The 18,802-nt window shown below is 47.6% G+C and overlaps 3 protein-coding genes across 7 annotated transcripts; all 3 read right to left on the bottom strand.

Moving 5' to 3' along the window:
* Positions 1 to 7: 7 nt before the first annotated feature.
* Positions 8 to 3,176, bottom strand: BDCG_08293. Of its 2 annotated transcripts, none has more exons than XM_045424069.1 (4): positions 2,088 to 3,176; positions 1,933 to 1,962; positions 795 to 1,784; positions 8 to 645 (listed from the first exon to the last, which is right to left on the bottom strand). In XM_045424069.1, the coding sequence occupies exons 1-4, from the start codon at positions 2,154 to 2,156 to the stop codon at positions 244 to 246; spliced, it is 1,491 nt and encodes a 496-aa protein (XP_045282495.1). In that variant the 5' UTR covers positions 2,157 to 3,176; the 3' UTR covers positions 8 to 243. The 2 variants fall into 2 exon arrangements, with proteins under 2 accessions (XP_045282495.1, XP_045272864.1); XM_045424070.1 differs by having other exon boundaries at positions 795 to 1,851; positions 2,088 to 2,936.
* Positions 3,177 to 4,509: 1,333 nt separating this feature from the next.
* On the bottom strand, positions 4,510 to 9,016 carry BDCG_08291 (uncharacterized protein; the record flags this gene model as incomplete). The annotated part of the gene is made up of 2 exons (XM_045424068.1): positions 4,766 to 9,016; positions 4,510 to 4,719 (listed from the first exon to the last, which is right to left on the bottom strand). The coding sequence occupies exons 1-2, from the start codon at positions 7,970 to 7,972 to the stop codon at positions 4,510 to 4,512; spliced, it is 3,417 nt and encodes a 1,138-aa protein (XP_045272863.1). The 5' UTR covers positions 7,973 to 9,016.
* A 2,551-nt stretch (positions 9,017 to 11,567) lies between these two features.
* On the bottom strand, positions 11,568 to 18,802 carry BDCG_08289 (meiosis specific protein Hop1; the record flags this gene model as incomplete). Of its 4 annotated transcripts, XM_045424064.1 has the most annotated exons (12): positions 16,713 to 17,343; positions 16,581 to 16,603; positions 16,217 to 16,411; positions 15,745 to 16,061; positions 15,490 to 15,655; positions 15,230 to 15,402; positions 15,091 to 15,161; positions 14,765 to 15,004; positions 14,465 to 14,693; positions 14,196 to 14,389; positions 13,999 to 14,111; positions 13,295 to 13,850 (listed from the first exon to the last, which is right to left on the bottom strand). In XM_045424064.1, the coding sequence occupies exons 1-12, from the start codon at positions 16,899 to 16,901 to the stop codon at positions 13,295 to 13,297; spliced, it is 2,466 nt and encodes an 821-aa protein (XP_045282491.1). In that variant the 5' UTR covers positions 16,902 to 17,343. The 4 variants fall into 4 exon arrangements, with proteins under 4 accessions (XP_045282492.1, XP_045282493.1, XP_045282494.1 ...); XM_045424065.1 differs by having other exon boundaries at positions 11,568 to 13,850; positions 16,201 to 16,603; positions 16,713 to 18,802; XM_045424066.1 differs by having other exon boundaries at positions 11,570 to 13,850; positions 13,985 to 14,111; positions 16,201 to 16,603; positions 16,713 to 18,802.

Below are 18,802 nucleotides of genomic sequence, written 5' to 3'. Positions count from 1 at the left end.
AAAACAAAAAAAAAAAAAAAAAAAAAACAACCCTATCCCATCTATCCCTCGCAGAAACCAGACCCTGAGAGTTCCCGACTTGTATATAATTTAACGCACCGAACCACATCTTCTATCTTCTACTCTCCCCTCCCGCTCACTACCTCTGAGTGTAACCGCAGGGAATCGAAAAGACAGGTAGGAAAGAGAAGAAATAAAAGAAAATAATAATAATAATAATAATAATAAATTAATAATCCCCCTCTAACCCCCCCTCTGCGCAAAATACGACCCTTTCAACCTAGTATGGTTCGGCGAGCCCGGTCTCGACGTCGTCAGTGCCGCCGACTCAGACAAACCGGGAGTTGTGGGCAGTTTTATGGAAAAGTCGTTGGACGGGGTGAGGTGGGAGTATTCGGCATTGGCATGATTGAGGGTGGTGGTGGTGGAATTATTATTATTCCTACCTGCGTCTGCTGCTGATGAGGCGCTGGTGGTGCTGGTGGTGCTGGTGACCATGCCTAGGCCGCTGAGCTTTTCAAAGTTGTTGATGCGGATAGGTGGGGGCCGGTTGTTGCTTTTCGGGGGGGTGCGGGGGGTGCTTGGGTGTGGGAGTTGGTTGTAGATGTAAGTGCCTGCGAGGACGAGGATGGTGCCGATGATGAACTATATTTTTTTTTCGCGTTTGGTTTTGGGTTTTGCGGTTAGTATAATAATAAATAGTATGTGGGAAAAGCGAAAAGGAAAAGTTGTTAAACGCCCCCAGATCAGGGAGAATTATTAGATACGTATATAGGAGGGAGGCGGCCACTCACATTCCCACTCGCCCTAAACTCAAACGCCCACATCGCCCCAACAGCGCTTAGCACAATACTAATCCCAGTCGCTGAATTCCGCAAGCCATGTTCTCCGCGCGAAATGCAATACGACGTCGCAATGCCGCCCCCGGCCTGCAGGCCAATAACCAGCCACACAACCCAATTGTAGCCACCAAAGAATCCAGCGCGCGCCACCTTCTCGCCGTCCAGGAACACCACGCCGATAAACAACGAGGGGAATATCGAATAGACGGCCAGCTGCACGTTGCGGATCCATACAGACGTGGTAGACGTGGCGCTGTCCTTCAGTACTTTTTCGAAGGTCACGCCCGCCAAGCCAGACGCGATGCATGCGCCAATGGTAGCCAGCAGGCCAATGTTCCCATTCATGTGCGGGAAGCCCAGCATCAGATCCTCCTCGATGCCTTCGTAGGTGGCGGAGCGCTTGTGCGGCTGCTGATGCACATTGCGGCGCGTCGTCGAGGCACCGAGGTTCTGCCATTCTTCCAGCGAGCGGGGGAAACGGACGCGCGTGCGGTGATCGTGCATATCATTTGGGTCCGTGTGTGGTAGCTGGACGATAAAGACGCCCGCGATTAGTAGGAACAGCGCTGTCCATTTCCCAAAGGATAAACTCCGCCTGAGCAACGTGGCGCCGAAGATTGCCGCTGTGGCTAGCTTCAATTGGTATGTGACCTGGAAGGTGGCGGCTTCGAGGTTGGAGAGCCCGATGTACACCAGGGAGTTTGATAGAGTATACAACCCTGCCGGAACAGCTAGTTTCCAGCTATCGCCAGTAAAAACCGCGGCAGATAGGTTGGTGAAGAGTGAAGTCGCGGGCATGGAGGGTGGCACGGTCTTGGAGACCTCGTAGAGCGCCGCGGTTAGGCAGACTGCTAGTTTTATAACCTCATTGAGGAACACCGCAGTTGAGGAGAGGTATCGCCGGCCGCCAACGACGGGCATTACTCTGGAGTAATGGAGGAGCTGGGTTTCACAAACTCGCGTGACGCAGTGACGGTTAGTTCAGCCAATTCCATCTTGCATGGATTGTCTATCCCGTGAGGTATTTGGGGGTGGGTATGGTTAGAGAGCTGGAGGAGCTAAAGAGCAGAGAAGGCAAAATATTGCATACTAATGTGAAAGTTGTGTACTGAATCGTTAACTGCAGGTCGGAAGAGAGTGCTTAAGTTAGCAATGCACGAAATCACAACACTCTCATACACCACCGGCGCAGGCAGGCCAAAAATAATAGTAAGGATCATTGGGGGGGTAAATCTTCGTCCGTACCAAAACCAAGGAAATCCGTCTCCCTAGAATCCCCATCCAGCCAGCGGCCGCCCTTGAGTCCCTTCTCATTGTGACGCGTAGTTGGGATGAGCGAACCTCGTTCTCGAGGAGGGGAATATCTTTATTTTCTCGTGGCAGGCTCGCGATATATCGGCGGGAGTATGTTCACGGACTTGATTGACTTGACAGGGAGGCAAAGGTTGCAAAATCGAGAAGAAAAATTGAAACGTGGAATAGTTAAAAAGAGTCAAGAAAGGGTTGTTGCAGTTGATGCAAAAAAAGAAAAAGAAAAAAGAAAAAACCAGGAATTGAGCTGCTAGCTGTCCATCGTCCAGGCGCCGACGACAAGGAAAAAGCAAATAATAATCAAGAAAGCAAAGATCGCGAGCCCAGGAGAAGATTTAGTGCGATCCGCCCGTCTGTTTGTTAGGCGCTTCGTCAGGCACAAGGGCGGCTGGCTTTAACGAGTTGCCAAATACAAAGTACACGGTAAAGTTTCCCAGGCTGTTGTTGAACAAAGGAAGTAAGTTAAGCGGCAGTTATAGGATAGGTTAATAAATAACAACAGCAACTCAACAAGGAAAAGCCGTCAAAAGACGGTGAATAATATATAACTATATATCTAGGTTCTTAAGGTATGAGAATAAACAGCAGATTACTATACGGAGTACTGACAGTCACAAGAGGGCCAGTTAACTAACAAAGCGTCACACGATCTGACACACGATGCGATGCGATGCGGGAGAGCGGAGATATATAGACTCGATAAGTTAGTTATATCTCTAATAATAACTAACTAATAACTAAACTAGATAAGTTAATAATAACCCTCCCACGAACCCATTTTCCATTTTCCCACGAAACAAACCATCTCAACCTACCCTACCTCGACGACCCCCGATGGTCTGTGTCTGCCTTTCATTCCAGTTATTTTTACTCTCTCTCTCTGAGATCTCTCCTACTCCTAGATAGATACAACATGGCATGGGCTACCAGCCGCATTATTACAGCGTTCCTGTGCAGGCAGGCCCATTATGATCATATTATCTCGTTTCCCAACAAGCGCCACCGCACCCTGAAGCCCCTCCCCTCCCCCCCTCCGCCCGCCAAGGAGGCCCCAAGAACAACTTACAACAAACAACATCATCCAATCTTGAAACAACTCCTGCCCCCCCCCTTCACTAAACCAACCTGGCTGACCTGACCGCTTTCTGCAACAGGGGCCATGTGTTTGTTGTAAATGTGGTGTTTTTGTGTTTTGTGTTTTGTTGGGTTTGCATGTGTGACGGGGAAGGGCTCCTCCCTTCCCTCTACGCTGTAGCTACCACCCACCCACCCACCCACCTTCTATTCTAACAAATACGCCTTGGGTAGAGTTATAAATAATGGATCAACTACGGAGTACTCCGTACCTGACCTAGAGCTAAATAACCGTAAGTCACATACTGTTAAGTCACATACTGTAACATTATACACAGCCCACCCACATGCTGATAATAAAAAATAAAAAAATAAGGAAAAATAAATAGTATGATTACATAGATCTATCCTTATGTATATATATTCCCCCTCCTCTTTTCTTTTCCGGCCCGCAGATAGAGATGGGATATACACCTGTAAAAAAAAAGTAGTAGAAGAAGAAGAAGAAAAAAGGAAAAGGAAAAGGAAAAGGAAAGGCCCCGCTCCCCTATTCTGTTATTACATCGTGCTGTATGGGAGTGAAATGTAGTAAAAGGAAAAACATGATGGGTCGTATCGAGTGAATATGTGTATATGTAGACGGGTTGTGTATGTTGGATAGACAAAGGAAAAGAAAGATAAAAACAAAAGGGGGGGAATATCATAGAAACTAAAAGAAATGGAAAATACGAATGGGGTTGTAGAGAGAAACAGAAAATATGGACGCAGGATAAAGGGCAGGAGTGATAAAGGGCGGGATAAACAAAACTGACGGAAACTGAACAGATCCATTCGTTAACGGCTTCCTTTCTGCAACGGAATATAGGCCCCGAATGATTCGAAAAGAAAAGTCGATAGGAAAAATAAATCCGGATATAGATCATGCAGTCAAAATGCGAATGAAACCCATCCAACGACACAACAAAATAATAATATATGGCGCTCCAAAATATATAAATGGTAAGGGGTTCGTTCGGGGTGAAGAGAGAAAAAAAAATCAATAAATCCGCAGAGAGAAAATATATATATATGCATATATACACACGTATATATTTATCAATGCACAACCGCCAACCCAGGCGTCTCCGAACTCCACCCAAGCGCCCAGATGGGTAATTCCGTGTCATCCACCGCGACGGCCGCGGCTTTGGCGCTGGTGCTGGTGCTGGTGCTGACGGCGTCCCTGACACCCTCCTCCCCATCCCCATCCCCATCCCCGTCTCCAAACACCATCGCGCTACTACTATCCGTCCTCGTGCGCGAGTGTCGCTTCGTCTCCTCTATCGGGAGCACCACGTCTGCGTCCAGAGCGGCGGTCTTGGGCGCAGTCGTTGGAGTGGCAGCGGTGACGGACGGTAGAGGTGAAGGAGGGGATAATAACGGCGAATCGGGTGAGGGGGGATGAGGAGAGCGGTGATGGCGTCGATGATGTGGATAGGGGGAAATGGTAGTCCTATAGGTGGGTAGGAGGATAGAGGTTGTGGATGCATCAGCATTACGTGGTGCTGGTGGAGCGGGCTTCCGCTACTGCCGTTGCGGTTACCGCCGCTTGGGCTGGTAAGTTCTCGAGGCTGTGGCTGTTGACTATGCAGTTGATAGTGCTTCTGTGGCTGTTGCTGTTGTTGTTGATGTGGTGATTGCGGGGGGTTATACTGTGGTGTGCGCGGCGAAGTCCAGCTTGCTGAAGGTGAGGGAAACGTGTCTGAGTGCACAAGGCTGACACGCGGTGAGGGGTTGGAGTGATGGTCGCCACCGCTGTCTGAGACTGACAGGGCATGGTGGGAGCGGGAGCTGTCGCTTCCGGCGGCGGAGGTACTGCCCGCGACTTTGCCGCTGGTTGGTGGGAGGCCGGGGCTCAGTGCTAGGAAGGATGTGTCGCCAATACTCCCGCCCCCGTATTGACTAGAGGGAGGACGGTCGGTGGAAGGAGTTGGGGACTTTCGGAATGTGCTAGTGGTTGCAGTCGTCGAGAATGTGGTTGGCATTGGGTTGAAGAAAGAGGTTCCGGGGTTGGGGAGGTCAATGAGCGGGAAGTTGGGCGGCATGTTCCCGCCGTGCTGTCTTATGACTTCGAGAAGCTCTTCTTCCTGTCTAGTCACAGCAATGACACGGCTGCGCCGGTTCATGGCTTTGATACTATTCTGGGTGCTGGGGACGGGCAGTTGGAAATCGAAGGGTAAAAGGTTGGGGTTAGCTGTAGTCGAGGGCACAGGGGAGGGGGATGTGGAGGGGCGGAACTTGGGGGGGCTGTCTGGCTCCGAGATGGTGGGGATGCCATTCGAAGGGCGGTAGCTTGGGGTTCTAACGTTGGAGGAGGTTGAGTGGCCGCGCGAAATTCGCGGAGGGGGAAGGCTCGTGTTTCGGACTCTAGGCACAGAAGAACCGCGAGAGGCGGAAACGGCTTTCGCTATGAAAATTTCGGCCACCCCTTCATCGAATGTGGCGATGCTATCACGAATAGCACGTTGCTGGACAGGCTTATTATATACCTCCATTTCATCCTCGTCAGCCTCATCTTCTGAAGACGAAAGACACAACACACTAGACTCGTTAAGGTCTGATTTATTTAAAGTGATCTTGCTACTTTTCCTGGACAAACCCCCAAAGGCGATAGCCGGTGATCCCACACTAGGTGGAGTGGGGCTGTTAAGATCCCAGTCATGGAAAAGGGTATGGAATCTGGTGGTTGCAGGGTTGAATAAGGGGCTAGTGTTGCTATGGAGTTCGGGGGTGGCTTCCTTCGCAGGTTCGGGAACGGGAGAGAGTATTAGCGTTCGGCTTGAGGCTCTTGACGTTCCGCTCATGGCATTTGAATGCACGCTAACCCGATTACCGCTGCCACGGGAATAGGCAGACTCCCGATACGTTGACTGGGGTACAGATTGCGGGTTTTGGATACCATATTGGGTGGGCTCGTCGGCTTCGGCATTATCATCGTAGCCACCACCCTCATTATCATCACTAAAGTGTCCAGCCGGTCCATCAAACCAGTCGACAGATGGTTTCCTTTGTTGCCTCGCGCGCTTCTCGTGGAATGGGAATTGGTAATGTTGCGACTGTAACTCCTCTTGCCGCTGTTGCTTTAGTTGCCGTTGCTGCAGTTCCTGCTGTTGCTCCTCCTCCTGTTGTTTTGGTTCTTGCTTCCTGCGTCGTTGATACTGGTCTGGTTCCTCCTTTCTCTTCTTATGTTCCTCTCTCCTTTGTTTCTCACGATTCTGGCGCTGGAAATGCTCCTCCTTTTCCTGTTGCATCTGTTCCTGCTTCCTTTGCTGCTGTTCCCGTTCAAGCTTCTCCCGTTGCTTCCGTTCTCGGTCCTTTTGCTCTTGTTTCAGGCGTTGGTGAAGCTGCTCCTCTTCCTGTTGCTTCTGCCTCTGCTGCTCTTCCTCACGCCGTTTTCTCTCTCGTCTACCCCACTGGAAGAAGCGTTCTTTCTCCTTTTTCACCGGCTGCTGCTGGTAAGAGATACGGGAGAGTTGTGGGGTTGGGAGCTGTGACGATTGAGAATGATGCTGTTGTTGTTGCTGTTGTTGTTGCTGTTGTTGTTGCTGTTGTTGTTGCTGTTGTTGTTGCTGTTGTTGTTGCTGTTGTTGTTGCTGTTGTTGTTGCTGTTGTTGTCCGTCATAAAGACTAGGAGAATAATTACTCGGCGGGAAAGCCGGCGACGGCTCGGAAGGTTGCCGTCCCTGTTGCTGTTGCTGCAGCTGCTGCTGTTCGTACTGCATGCGAAGAGCAGAAAGTTCCTTACTACTAGGTGGCTTGGTCAATTTATTCACTGTCTGATATATGCTGCCAAGTCTCCGCTGCTGTGCACCGAACGACGAGGCATCTGACAGTAGGGAAACGGGTGATGGCGACATTGTCATCCGGTGGGGGGATAATAGCGGCACGTCACGCTGGACAGAAGGATCGCTGGGTTTGGGAAAGAGCTTCGACAGGTCAATCATCAGGGGGCGATGTTTGGGTTTTGACGATGACGATGACGATGGCGATGAAGACGCCGACTTCTCCTTCTGATCTTGCGGGTATCGCTGCGAGGGGTCCCCGTTGTTTGTCGAATTGGGCTCGGTCGACGAATTGGAAGAATAGGCGTTGCTTCGAAAAGCCAGATCCCTGGAGGGAACCGATGCCGGTGTTTGTTTTTGAGCGTTGTTGGGCGCCTGGGTCTGCGTTTGGATATGCGCCGGTGCCTGCGCCTGCTGTGGAACAACCGAAGGCGGTTTCAAAGGATCATGAGATGAAAGGGTAGTCGAAGATGAGTCGGTCTGGCGCAGGGTGGGGTGAGCCTTTGCATGAAAGGACGGAAGCGGCTCGTGAGGACGGGTTTGATAACGGACGCCCAAGAGGGGCGACGACGCCCTTGGGCGCAATTGTCTCTGCGGGATGACACCTGTCCCTGCGGTTCCAATATTCAGATTTCCATTAATTGCTTCTCCCGTTCTTCCACCGCTGTTGGTCAGTGAGGGAGACGGTGGTATTTCAACCTGTCTTGCTGTCCGCACTGTCTTGCTGAACTTGGTCAGAAAGTCATGATCAACAATAATGTTGTTGTTTGCGGTATATCGATGGCGATCTGGTGGATGCTGGGCGCTGAGCCTATCAAGGCCGGGAAGAGGAGGTATGTTGGATTGGCGAGGGAGTAGTTTGTCGGTTGGCGAAGGTGAGAGACTGGATAAGCGATGAGGCACTGGCGGTTGGTGTTGGGCCATACTATACTCCTCCTCCCCCTCCCCTCGTCTTGGTTGCGGCCAGGGATTCTTTTCTTTTTCCAGTTAAGTGGTTGATGCCGAGACAGGCGGCCCCCGTCTGCTGTCGTTCAGGAAAAAAGGTAATGAATGGATAGAGTCAAGAGGGAGAGACGCGCTTGCAGACGAGACGGACGTAGCAAAGTCTTCTTCTTTCCTTTTTTCTTTTCCCTTTTCCTCTCTCTTTTTTTTTATTTTTTGAATATATATTTTTTTTAATAAAAAGGGAAAAAAAAATATGATTAAATCGATCGTCTCTGATTCTGACCGCTAGTTAAGAATGGAGGAGACCGTCATATCCGACCATTGACCATTCCAATTATGGGGCACGCCCAGTAGAGGCAGAAAGGAACGACGATAAAAGCGTACAACAAAAAGAACGCACTGACAGGCGTCGTAAAAATAATAAAGAAGGTAAAAAATAAAAAGAAAAGTCTCCGACCGGCGAAAAGATCGTAGTTATTATTATTATTATTTTAACTGGGTTCCCGTCCGTAGTTACCCCATACGATGCGTTTTGGCGTTCGGAAGTTGGACTGTTTTCCCACACTACGACTACTACAGAGTACTACTACTACTACGTACTTCAAGTACAAGTACAATGTACCACAGGACTGGGACCCAAGGGGATCCACGCGAGACGATTCGGGCGAACCAGATAGCAGGGCGAGGTCATGCAAGGAAAAATATAACCATCAACTGGCGGCAACGTGGGGAGGGAGGGAGGGAGGGGGAGCCTAGCTGCGGGAAGATGTGTGGGTTGGGGTGGCACAGCGAGTAACCGTCCATCAATAATAATAATACGGAGTAGTGAGGATGAGGATAGCACAGGATGATGGTGAAGGACAAGAAGAACGACATTAGGCTGGCTACGCTGGGTAGGATGTATGTATATGTACAAGTACAATGTACATGTACGGAGTACGCTGTACGGAGTACATGAACATACAAAAGAACAGGAGAGGAGGGGATGATGACAGATGGCCACTACGACCGAGGCAGTGGACGATAGTTACTGCGTACTACTAGTTACTGCTACTTACTACGACTACTACTACTACGACTAGGGTAACTAACTATGGTATGGTATTGTAGGCTTGTAGGCTACTGGGGCAAAAGAGCTCAATCACCACCAGCGCACTGCTGGTAGAAGGGCCGACCAACCGCGGGACCCCCAACACCCCCCCTCGGACCAGCTACCACAGAGTACAGTACTTCCCCTCAGTGGCTCCCTTCAGTGGCCTCCCCACAATGGCTCCTTTTTAATAATGGACTGGACCACTCAGTCCTAGGGCTTAATGGGACTTCTAGGGCACACTCCTGGGATGTCTCTTGACACTGTTAAAATGTCCAGGGTATTTGTTAGGAATTTTTAAGTCCATTCTGGGATTGAACCCATGCATGTTGACCACAGCGGGGCTCACGCTCAACGGTCTCATAACCTGTAGGCTACTGGGGCAAAAGAGCTCAATCACCACCAGCGCACTGCTGGTAGAAGGGCCGACCAACCGCGGGACCCCCAACAGGTATGCAGTTGTAACTTATTATTAAGTTATCTCAGCAGGACAGAGACAGAGTAACAGTAACTAACTAATTAATCTGCATGGCCTGCAGCAGCTGTGGGGGACATTGCGAGGTTCTAAGGGAAAAAAAGGATAAATGTTGAATCCCTAATAATAACTCCACCCGAGAACCCAAAAAAGAGGACAAAAAGAAAAAAAGGGAGAGTTAAAATTTAAAAACTAGTTACACTGCGTAAGAATAAAAAAAATAAAAAATAAAAATAAACCCTCAACAGGAAAATAACGAATCGTAACTACGGAGTACACAGTAACCAAACAGGGGCCGGGATTTATCCAATCTCCCCTCCCCTCCTCCCCTCCTCTCCTCCTCTCCTCCTCTCCTCTCCTCTCCATACTGCCGCCTGACGGGTAAATAGCACTGCAACGCCCAACGCCATGCTCATGACAACTCAAACTAACTAACTAATCTGCACGGCGTTAGACAGGTTAATAAATGGTGAAATGGTGAAATAACTACTCCGTACTCTATACTATACTCCGTAACTACTCCCTACCAAGCCAGCTAGCGTCGCCTGGGCCCCATGCTGTGCGTGCTTGCTGCTAGTTCCAGCTTCCACTCTCGGCATCCATGACATACATGAATTGCAGATCAAAGGAGGGGGAGGGAGGGAGGGGGCCAGGCAAATCATCAAGCCTTCAAGCCTGGGCTGCCCCAGATGGCTTCTGCACAAAAATAAATCGATCTTTCAAGCTTCCAGTTCCAGTGCGGATGGATTGCTGCTGTTGTGGTACTGTACATGCATGTACTCCGTACATGTACATAACTTGTCGGTGGCTCGCTTTCGCCTAGTAAGTTAACTTAATAACTTATAAGTGATCCCGCTGAGTTAGTTCGAAAAAAGGGGGGGATTTCAATCAACATGGAGGGAGCCTCAGGGAGGTCTTCTACATTCTAACCAAGTGGAGTGGACAAAACCATCTTATTATTATTATTAGTTAACTACCCCTTCAACCTCCTCCTTGATCTGTAGATGTACTCTGTATATTGTACCCCGTATACGCTGCGTACAGAGTCACTGTTCTCTATCCTATCCTTGCAGGGCCCCCTTGCCATGCAACAGGCGACATTCATCCATCCCATCCCTTCTGAGGCCTCTCTGTACGCTGCCCCTGACTAGCAAAACCAAAGCCAGGAGGAACCTACGGGAACTGCCCCGCCCCATTTATTCCATACTAGCATCCAATCTGTTGTTATCTTTAATATTACTCCATTCATTACCCCATACTTCTAGTCAAGTTATTAGCAACTATTATTTATTATTCTTCGTCTAGCCTGACCTCCTTCTCCTCCGTGTGCCTGTCATTCGGCTTCATTCCTGATAAGGTCATTCAACATTCTTATTATTCATTATGGGGGCGGCTTGCTACTTATTACTATTATTATTACTACTGCTAGCTAGGCCTCCCTGACATGTTTCCCCCCCCCTGTCTTTCCCAAGTCTTCACCAGTGCCGTGCAAGATGAGATGGTCATTATTCATATGTATCTAGCACCCCGTAAAGGGGAATAGGGAATAGGGATAAATGTTTGTTTATATCCGTTTCTATGGACAATAGTCAATGGTCAATGGAGTCTAGACATCCTCGAGAATTGCATACATATAATAGCTAACTAGCTAGCGATGTAGCTCAGTACAATGGTCAAGGAAGGAAAAAACAAAACTAAAAAAAGAAAAGAAAAGAAAAGAAAAGAAAAGAAAGAAGGTCTCTAAAAGCCTCTCTGTCAACCGATCGAGCTTTGTATGCACATCACCTCACCACTGATCACTGATCACTGATCAGTAACTAGTTAACGGTCGAGGGCAAATCGTGGCGCTCGCCAGTCGAGTCGTCTCCAAACAAGTCCGAAAGATGAAAGCCTGAAGAAGGTTCAAGACATGTCAAACTAGTTGAACGCTAGTTAGCTTTGGCGCCGAATTTTCAAGCAGTAACTTAAAATAAGTTAATAATAATAATAATAGTCACCAACATCAATGTGTATTCCAGCCGCCCCTCTTCCTTCCAGTGTTAACTGGTGGTGATTGAGCTCTTTTGTCCCAAGTAGCCAGTAACTTAGCTGACAACAGCACAGTAAAGTGACCCCCTGAGCTTTGAAGCTTGAAGCTTGAAGCTCTCTGATGATGATCCCATCCCAGCAACCATGACACGAACTTTATGATTACTCCTACTGCGAACTCTGTAGAGTAGGTAGATCTACAGACTATCCACAAAATCATCGATGATAATTAATAGTTGATTGTGAGCTCATGCTCAATTCCATCCCATCCGGCTCCCTCCTCATAACTCATCAGCTCGCAGCCGGCTGATCTCTATTTTATATTTCAATCACAACCATCGCGAGCCGAAGTTACATACATACATACATCCATCCATCCATCTGCGGTGGAAGTCAGAACGGTTTATACAGTACAATAAGCAATTCTTCGCGGGAGAATGGATTTAGAGCGGGGAAAACTGATAGTTATATATAAGGCAGGTGTCAAATATATAACTAGGACCATCCCAGACAACCTGCCAACCAGCCAAAGACTGTGTAGATGTAGATGTAGATGTAGATGTACTGTACAAAGGGAACCCCTGTGTCCTCCGTATATAAAGTTATTCATATTAACCCAACCCCCTATGAACTCCCGCCCCGCGCCGAGTACGACACTCTTCTGCAACCCACCCTCATCAGCCGCGACTTCTTGCCCCGCGCTTTTGCCAGCTATCAATCTCACGATAACGATAACGATATATATATACATATATATATGCTTTCTATTTGGGCTGGCCGGTGGTGAGTGGGCTCCTGGGGACTAATTCGAGCGCTTTTGCACTGGTGTACATGTACATGTACATGTACATGGACCTGGGTATTTATATTTATAGAATGATAAAAAGGGGCCCAGGGGGGGCGTGGGGGAAAGCAGCGGAGCGGAACAAGGACAAAACAAACGGGAAATATATCAATAGCACATAACATACACAGCAATATGATTCCATCCATTCCTTTTTCCTTTTTACTTTTTCCTTTTCACATGCCATAAATCATTCAGCAAACACAAGAAAACCCATACACAGTTACTTATGCGCAATCCAATGCAACCACCAGACACACAAGGATTCAGCATTTACGGGTTCCGTAGTGATTAAAAGCGGAGGCAAGACAATTAGTGTTTATCGAAACCGAGCGGGCGGTGAGGAATGTGGCGATTTAATCAAGAGCAAACGCATGCGCCGGAGGTGGAAGGGGGAAATGAATATACACAAACGCAAACGCAAACGCAAACGCAAACAGATACTGTTGAGATTTGCTCGGGACATTTGGTTCTTGCCTAGGGTAGAGAGGACCCCGTTGCATATGTATGTAGATCGGGGAGATCGGGGAATCAAAGGGTTGGCGATAGGTAACTAATAAAACATGCAACAAACCTGGGGGAGAAGTATAGTAGAAAATAAAAAGAAAAGAAAAGAAGAAAGGGGGCGGATGGGGCGGATGGGGGAGACAGATATAAAACAAAGAGCAAAGGTGAAATGCTGCGTCATAAAATCAGCAATAGCAATAGGGGGATGCGTTATATGTATCTCACCCATCAGCTCTCTGCAGTCAATATAGGTCATTACTCTCCACAAGAGAGCAAACAACTCCTTAGCCCTTAACACCCCGACCCGCCCAGATAACATTTGCGCCATAACGATATCCGAACCTCCTGCTAACCCCTTCAAACACTTCCACTAGCACTCCTACTTCCACTCCCACCGTCACCTTCACTCCCACTCCCCATCCCACTCTCACTACTAGGCTCAAAGATACTAATCGGGCTCCCAAGCTTACTCAACCGCACCCTCTTCCGACGATTAGTAGCAGTACCATTCTCCCCATCCGAGCCGCTCGCCATGATTCCCTCGCCGTCATCGTCATCATCGTCAAAGTCATCCACCCACTCAGCCGTACGGGTCTGCTTCTGTCTCCTGGTGAAACCCTGCCACGCATGTCTGTCCCCGCGGTCGCTAGCCGATCCAAACCCAAACCCTGATTCATCACCCATGATACTGCGGTTTGGCTTCCGTTTCTGCGCCTGCGCCTGCGTTTGGGTTTGAGTTTGAGTCTCGGTCTGAGAATCTCCGCTGGGCTGCACCGGCTTTACTGAATCCAAGCTCGATCCGAGCGCCTTCCATGCACTCCGGATCTCATTCACTTCTGGAGTAGGGACCTTGCCGGTTGCATTGGTTGTTCCGCCAATCTTGCTTTTGCGGCGACGTTCTTCGTAACCGGGACTATGCCTTGCGGTTAGTTATTTCATTTTTAAACGCACCAAATGATATGCTGGGCTTTTTCTTTTTCTTTTTCTTTTTCTTTTTCTTTTTTTTTTTTTTTTGGTGTTGGGGGGGGGGGGGGTTGGATGTAGTACTAGCACTATATTACCTGCCAGGGGGAATCTCTTCGATAGATAAAACATCACTGGAAACACCCGATGAGAGTTCGACGCTACGGGCACGCTGGCCCACGCGCCTATTTTGATTATCTGGCAGGTTATACTAACAAACACAATGACGATATAGAAATTAGTGTGCCACTTGCCAGTCAACTGTACCGCAGCCACAGGAGAAGAATAAACATACATGGTGAGTTATTTTCGCGAGCGGGTTAAAGATCTCGTTCCGAAGCCTCTGCTTAACAGCAGTTTCTGTGGAGAGCGTGAACTTCGGAAGCCCCTTCTCTAGGAACCCTTTCGACTTAGATCCAGGGGTGGCGAGCAGAAATCCCTGCTTCCTCAACATATCCGTAATCTGGACAATTGTCTGGCCATTGCAATCTACGTAAAACGAAAGAATTTTCTTTCTTAGCATTGGACTTTTGTCAATGGGGGCTAGCGATAAATAATACATACTCAACTTCTGAGCAAAATCCCGAACTCGATTCGGGTAACCCTCTTCAATAATGACCCGAAGAGCCCGACGCAACAGAACCAGCGTCCGCATATCCTGCACAAGATGCCTTTCTTGCGGTTCAAGAAGACATTTGTAACACGCATGAGTCTCTGGGATGGCTGGATCCTGTGCATGGATGAATCCATAGCAGGTCAAATGCTGCCGAGTTTTGCAGAAAGCGCATTGGAGCTAAATTCGAAGGTGGTGATTAATGATGTTTAGCTTTACATTCTTATTATACACTGAGGATATCAACGTACCATGTCGCGATTCTCTGAATTCGATCCACACTCGCAACGGACCACGTCAGGGTTGATATGACCAGAGTGTCCCTTGTTCTGATCGTAATGAAGTGAAGTTTCACCGGAGAACATCTGGTTCCGCGCTCCTAGCTGGGACAGCTTGACTTGGGAAAGCTGTGGCTTTGCTGTTGCAATTTGGAGGCAGTCGGGATTCCTCTGAGTCGGAATAAAATCGCTGTCAGGGGTTGAAGTTACGGGCTGCAGGATAGATATTTGAAGTTAGCTACCTCAATTTCCAACAGGTACTACCTTATAACTTTTCAAAAACCGTATAATGTAAATACCGGAATCATCTTCTGTAGATCTTTCTTAAAAGCTTCATCTTGGCGGGTCTGGGTCGAAACCTGGCTACTCCCTATTTAGAGCTCATAACTGTCAGTTTCCATATCTAACAGTAACAAGTAGATCCGCGGTGCAACGAACCCTGAGTCGACAATCCAAGGTCCTGAACAGCAACATCCATCTCGCTAATACCAATGTCTTCATCACGGCGAACTCTATTGCTATACCCAATATCCGCTGGGATTTCTGGCACATATTCCGAGCTCGGGTAGTCCGTCCCAGACCATTTCAAAGAACTAATCTTCAGCCCAACACTTTAAGCACAAAAGGAATTAGCACGCCCTTCATCATGTCGCACCAAGGCAGATAAAAGGGGGATGGAAATATGTATCATATATTACCTGTGGATCCCCGTCTCCATAGCACCACACGATTGTGTTTCCCTGGACCACATCTCATTCTGCGCAAATAATAGATCGTTATGCTCTGCTGCCTTAAATCCAGGCGGTTCGTACCCGGGAGGAGAACCGTCAGTGTAAAAGAGATGTAACTCCATGTACCGTTCATCTGATGAGCCCAAAACCTTTAGCAATAGGGCACTAACTGTTAAGAGAAGAAAAAAGAAAAAAAAAAGGAATATTGTTTTATGAACATACTCGGCAGCATAGGCAAAAACGCGCTCAGCGTAATCAAGCGGCGAACAATCATCTCCAAACCATGTCGTGCCGTCTTGACAGTTTTCATATCCGCCGTACAACCAGTCGATTCGAGGGAGACGCTCGCCAACTGCTTGCCGACATCATCGCCGCCGTCCTTTTGTTTACATCCACCCCCGCCCGTAGCTGCAGGTGTATACTTAAAGGTGAAAGTATAACTTTCCAGCACGTGCGAGGACTTCGTCTTATCGACGAAGATGGTCATCTGCAAAGCTTCCAGAAAGTTTTTCTCAATGGCGTCGAATATTTCCATGTTCCTGGGGATCAAAATACTAAGTTAGTAGCAGGGACCAAAAAAAAAAAAAAAAAAAAAAAAAAAAAAAAAAAAAAAAAAAAAAAACTTAAACGGAACATAAGGATAGAATGACATGAAGAAAAAAAAGTTTCTAAACGCACAAGAAGATCAAGCAACTTATCCGCCTTGGGATTCTTGCCGCGCACAATAATCTTCAATGGCTGCGCTCGTCTCTCATGGGTATTTCTATTAATATTATTATTCGAAGCAACAGGTCCTCCTTCGACGAAGTTCGCGTATGACACGTATGAATTCGGTTTCGAAAGCTTCATGAGATCGCGCTCATCGAAGCAGTCCAGCGGTAAAAACTCCCTAGAAAGAAGAGGCAAAGAAAATATCACGAGGGAGTAAGTAAGTGGCTATGGAAGAGTAGAGAGAAAGGAAGTGGACACATATATTTTCTTCCTCCCGTCGGCGACGTCACGCGCGTCTACTATTTTTCACAGGATCGATGACTTGAGGGAGAACGGCGAGTTCTTACCTGAGGTAGAACAAGGTGCCAAACTGGGTTGTTGCAGGGGGTAAGAAGGGGTGGGAATGTGTTAGCCAGATAAGCAAGCTCCCTCTACAGCCACATAGTAGTACCAGGGGTGATAAGGGGGTTAAAACTAACAGATGCATGAAGCATGATTTGGACCAAGGCCAGGCTCTGAGCCTGTTTCACACCCTGGGCATGCTGTTGTTGCTGTTCTTTCTGGACTGAGGCCTGCATGGCAGTTGTAGTACTCACAGCAGGCATCCTGGATGCCACTTCAGTTCCAGTGGCCTGCTGGACTGCACCAGTGAAAATGATGCGTGCCATTTCTCTGATGGAGTCTTGATGAAGTTAGGGGATAAATGAAAGAATAGTATAGGTTAAGAGAGTGATGAGTGATGAGGATGCTGAGTGTTGAAGGTGTTGGGGAACACTTGAAGTCAGGACAAGTTTGCCGCAGAGGAGAGATTTTTTAGCATAGCAAGAGAACAGGAAGTGGATTGAGCGATGGAATTCCAGCCTTTCGAAGGGAATTAAGGATCTGGTAAAGGAATGTGGGATGGGGGATGATATTGAACAGCTGCTGTGGTAGTGAAGAGTGTGAAAGGTGAAGGTAGAGGAGATATAGAAGACTGAGGAGAAAGGAGTGTGTTGTCATGGAGAAAGCTGGCAGGAATCTATTTATACTGATTGTTTAACCACCAAGACAATCAGAAGAAAAGTAGAATGAACAACATAATAGATATGTCAAACAATTTTTGAAATGCAATCTTCTTTTTTAGACATAATAAAAACATTTGTGTCCTTTATGTTTCAAAGAATAGTGTCCTTTTCCAATATGGATTGTCTATTAGAGTAAATAGAAAGGAATACCGGAGTTCAAAGCCAGACATAGGCTTTGATGCGCTATCAATATATATTTTTGCATCTAAATGAGAGAGGTAACTGAATCAAACACAGCAGTAACCGTGAGTGATATAAGCACACGCAGAAAGGTGCAATAAAATACAGATAGTTGCTGGAACCAGTACAATATCAAACCAGGCACGCTTCGACTGCAAGGTTAGGCATTTTCGCCACGCCATTCAGCCAGAGAGAAACCGTAAGAGGATGAAATTGCATAGCATATTGGATTCACAGAATGGCAGAGATGTGAACAGGGCGATTTCTAGATAGAAGAAACATGGAGTGGAGGATATCAAAGAGAAAACAACTGATGCAAGATGATATACATTGTGATATCAAAACCACTCTGTATGCATCAATAGGGACATATACATGAAGAACTGGAAAGAAAAGGCCCATTGACGTGTGATGCGATATGATATATAGAGAGGGTCGAAAAAGACTCGTGATTTCCTCACCCTCCAGGGCGGCGATTTTTCTATTTCAACAGAAATGGGATAGAACATTAAACAAGCGCAGGAGGTTTGATACATTGATCAAAAAGAGCCCAAGGGAAAGTAAATAGGGAGTTCCTTGGTGGTATCAAACTTTGAGGGGCAACGCGTTGAGCAGCCCTGTAGGTTCCTGGGGATTAATTATATCTGGGGTCAGATATAATCTGGATGTGTATCTCTGAGCTATGATCTGGATAATAGCCACAGCTGTAGTCTGATATCCAGTAAATCAATATCCGTGTAAGGTAAGTCATAGTCGGTTGGTTAACAGTTTTCCAGGAAAAAAATAAACAAAGGGAATATCTTCGGGAGCAGCTCGGTTGGAGATATCGGGGTGGCGACCAAAGATCCAACCGCCGTCACCCAACCTTAATAAAAACACCTTGAAGGACCGGGGAGCAGGCGAGAGACCAATGGGACAAAAGCGAATCTACATTAATCCTATACATAAGGGGCAGATTTGATTTGAGGACCAGAATGAGGTTGACCACTCCCATGATATGGTGTATGTGTAAAGATGCCTGGAGGTATGTAACTTAGGTAGGCAGGCGCGTCTACCTATATACTCCATACATACATACATACATACATACATACACAACAACACGAACCCGTAGAGAAAGCAGAGATGTGTGGAGGCAAACACAAAGCAAAGACATTCAATTCAATACAGAATGGAATGAGACTGGGATGGAAACAAACGTGCATGCCAAGTCAGCGTAGGCGCCGGGTCTGGGCTGAATTTCAGGTACCTTATACCTTAACAAGAGCCTAGGAAAGCAGTAGTTGAGGGTAACTTACCAGATACTTACAGAGCAGACAGGCCCC

Source organism: Blastomyces dermatitidis, assembly GCF_000003525.1.
Source record: "Blastomyces dermatitidis ER-3 genomic scaffold supercont1.10, whole genome shotgun sequence".
NCBI classification, from domain to species: domain Eukaryota; kingdom Fungi; phylum Ascomycota; class Eurotiomycetes; order Onygenales; family Ajellomycetaceae; genus Blastomyces; species Blastomyces dermatitidis.
Note: the sequence above shows the minus strand (reverse complement) of the source record. Positions and strands in the feature narration are given on the sequence as shown.

Coding starts and splice junctions, on each gene's coding strand:
- BDCG_08293 (XM_045424069.1), bottom strand. CDS start 2,156: ATGAGAAGGGACTCAAGGGCGGCCGCTGGCTGGATGGGGATTCTAGGG. Junction 1,785..1,932: donor AGTACACAACTTTCACATTA/GTATGCAATATT, acceptor TGTGAAACCCAG/CTCCTCCATTACTCCAGAGT. Junction 646..794: donor AGTTTAGGGCGAGTGGGAAT/GTGAGTGGCCGC, acceptor AAAAAAATATAG/TTCATCATCGGCACCATCCT.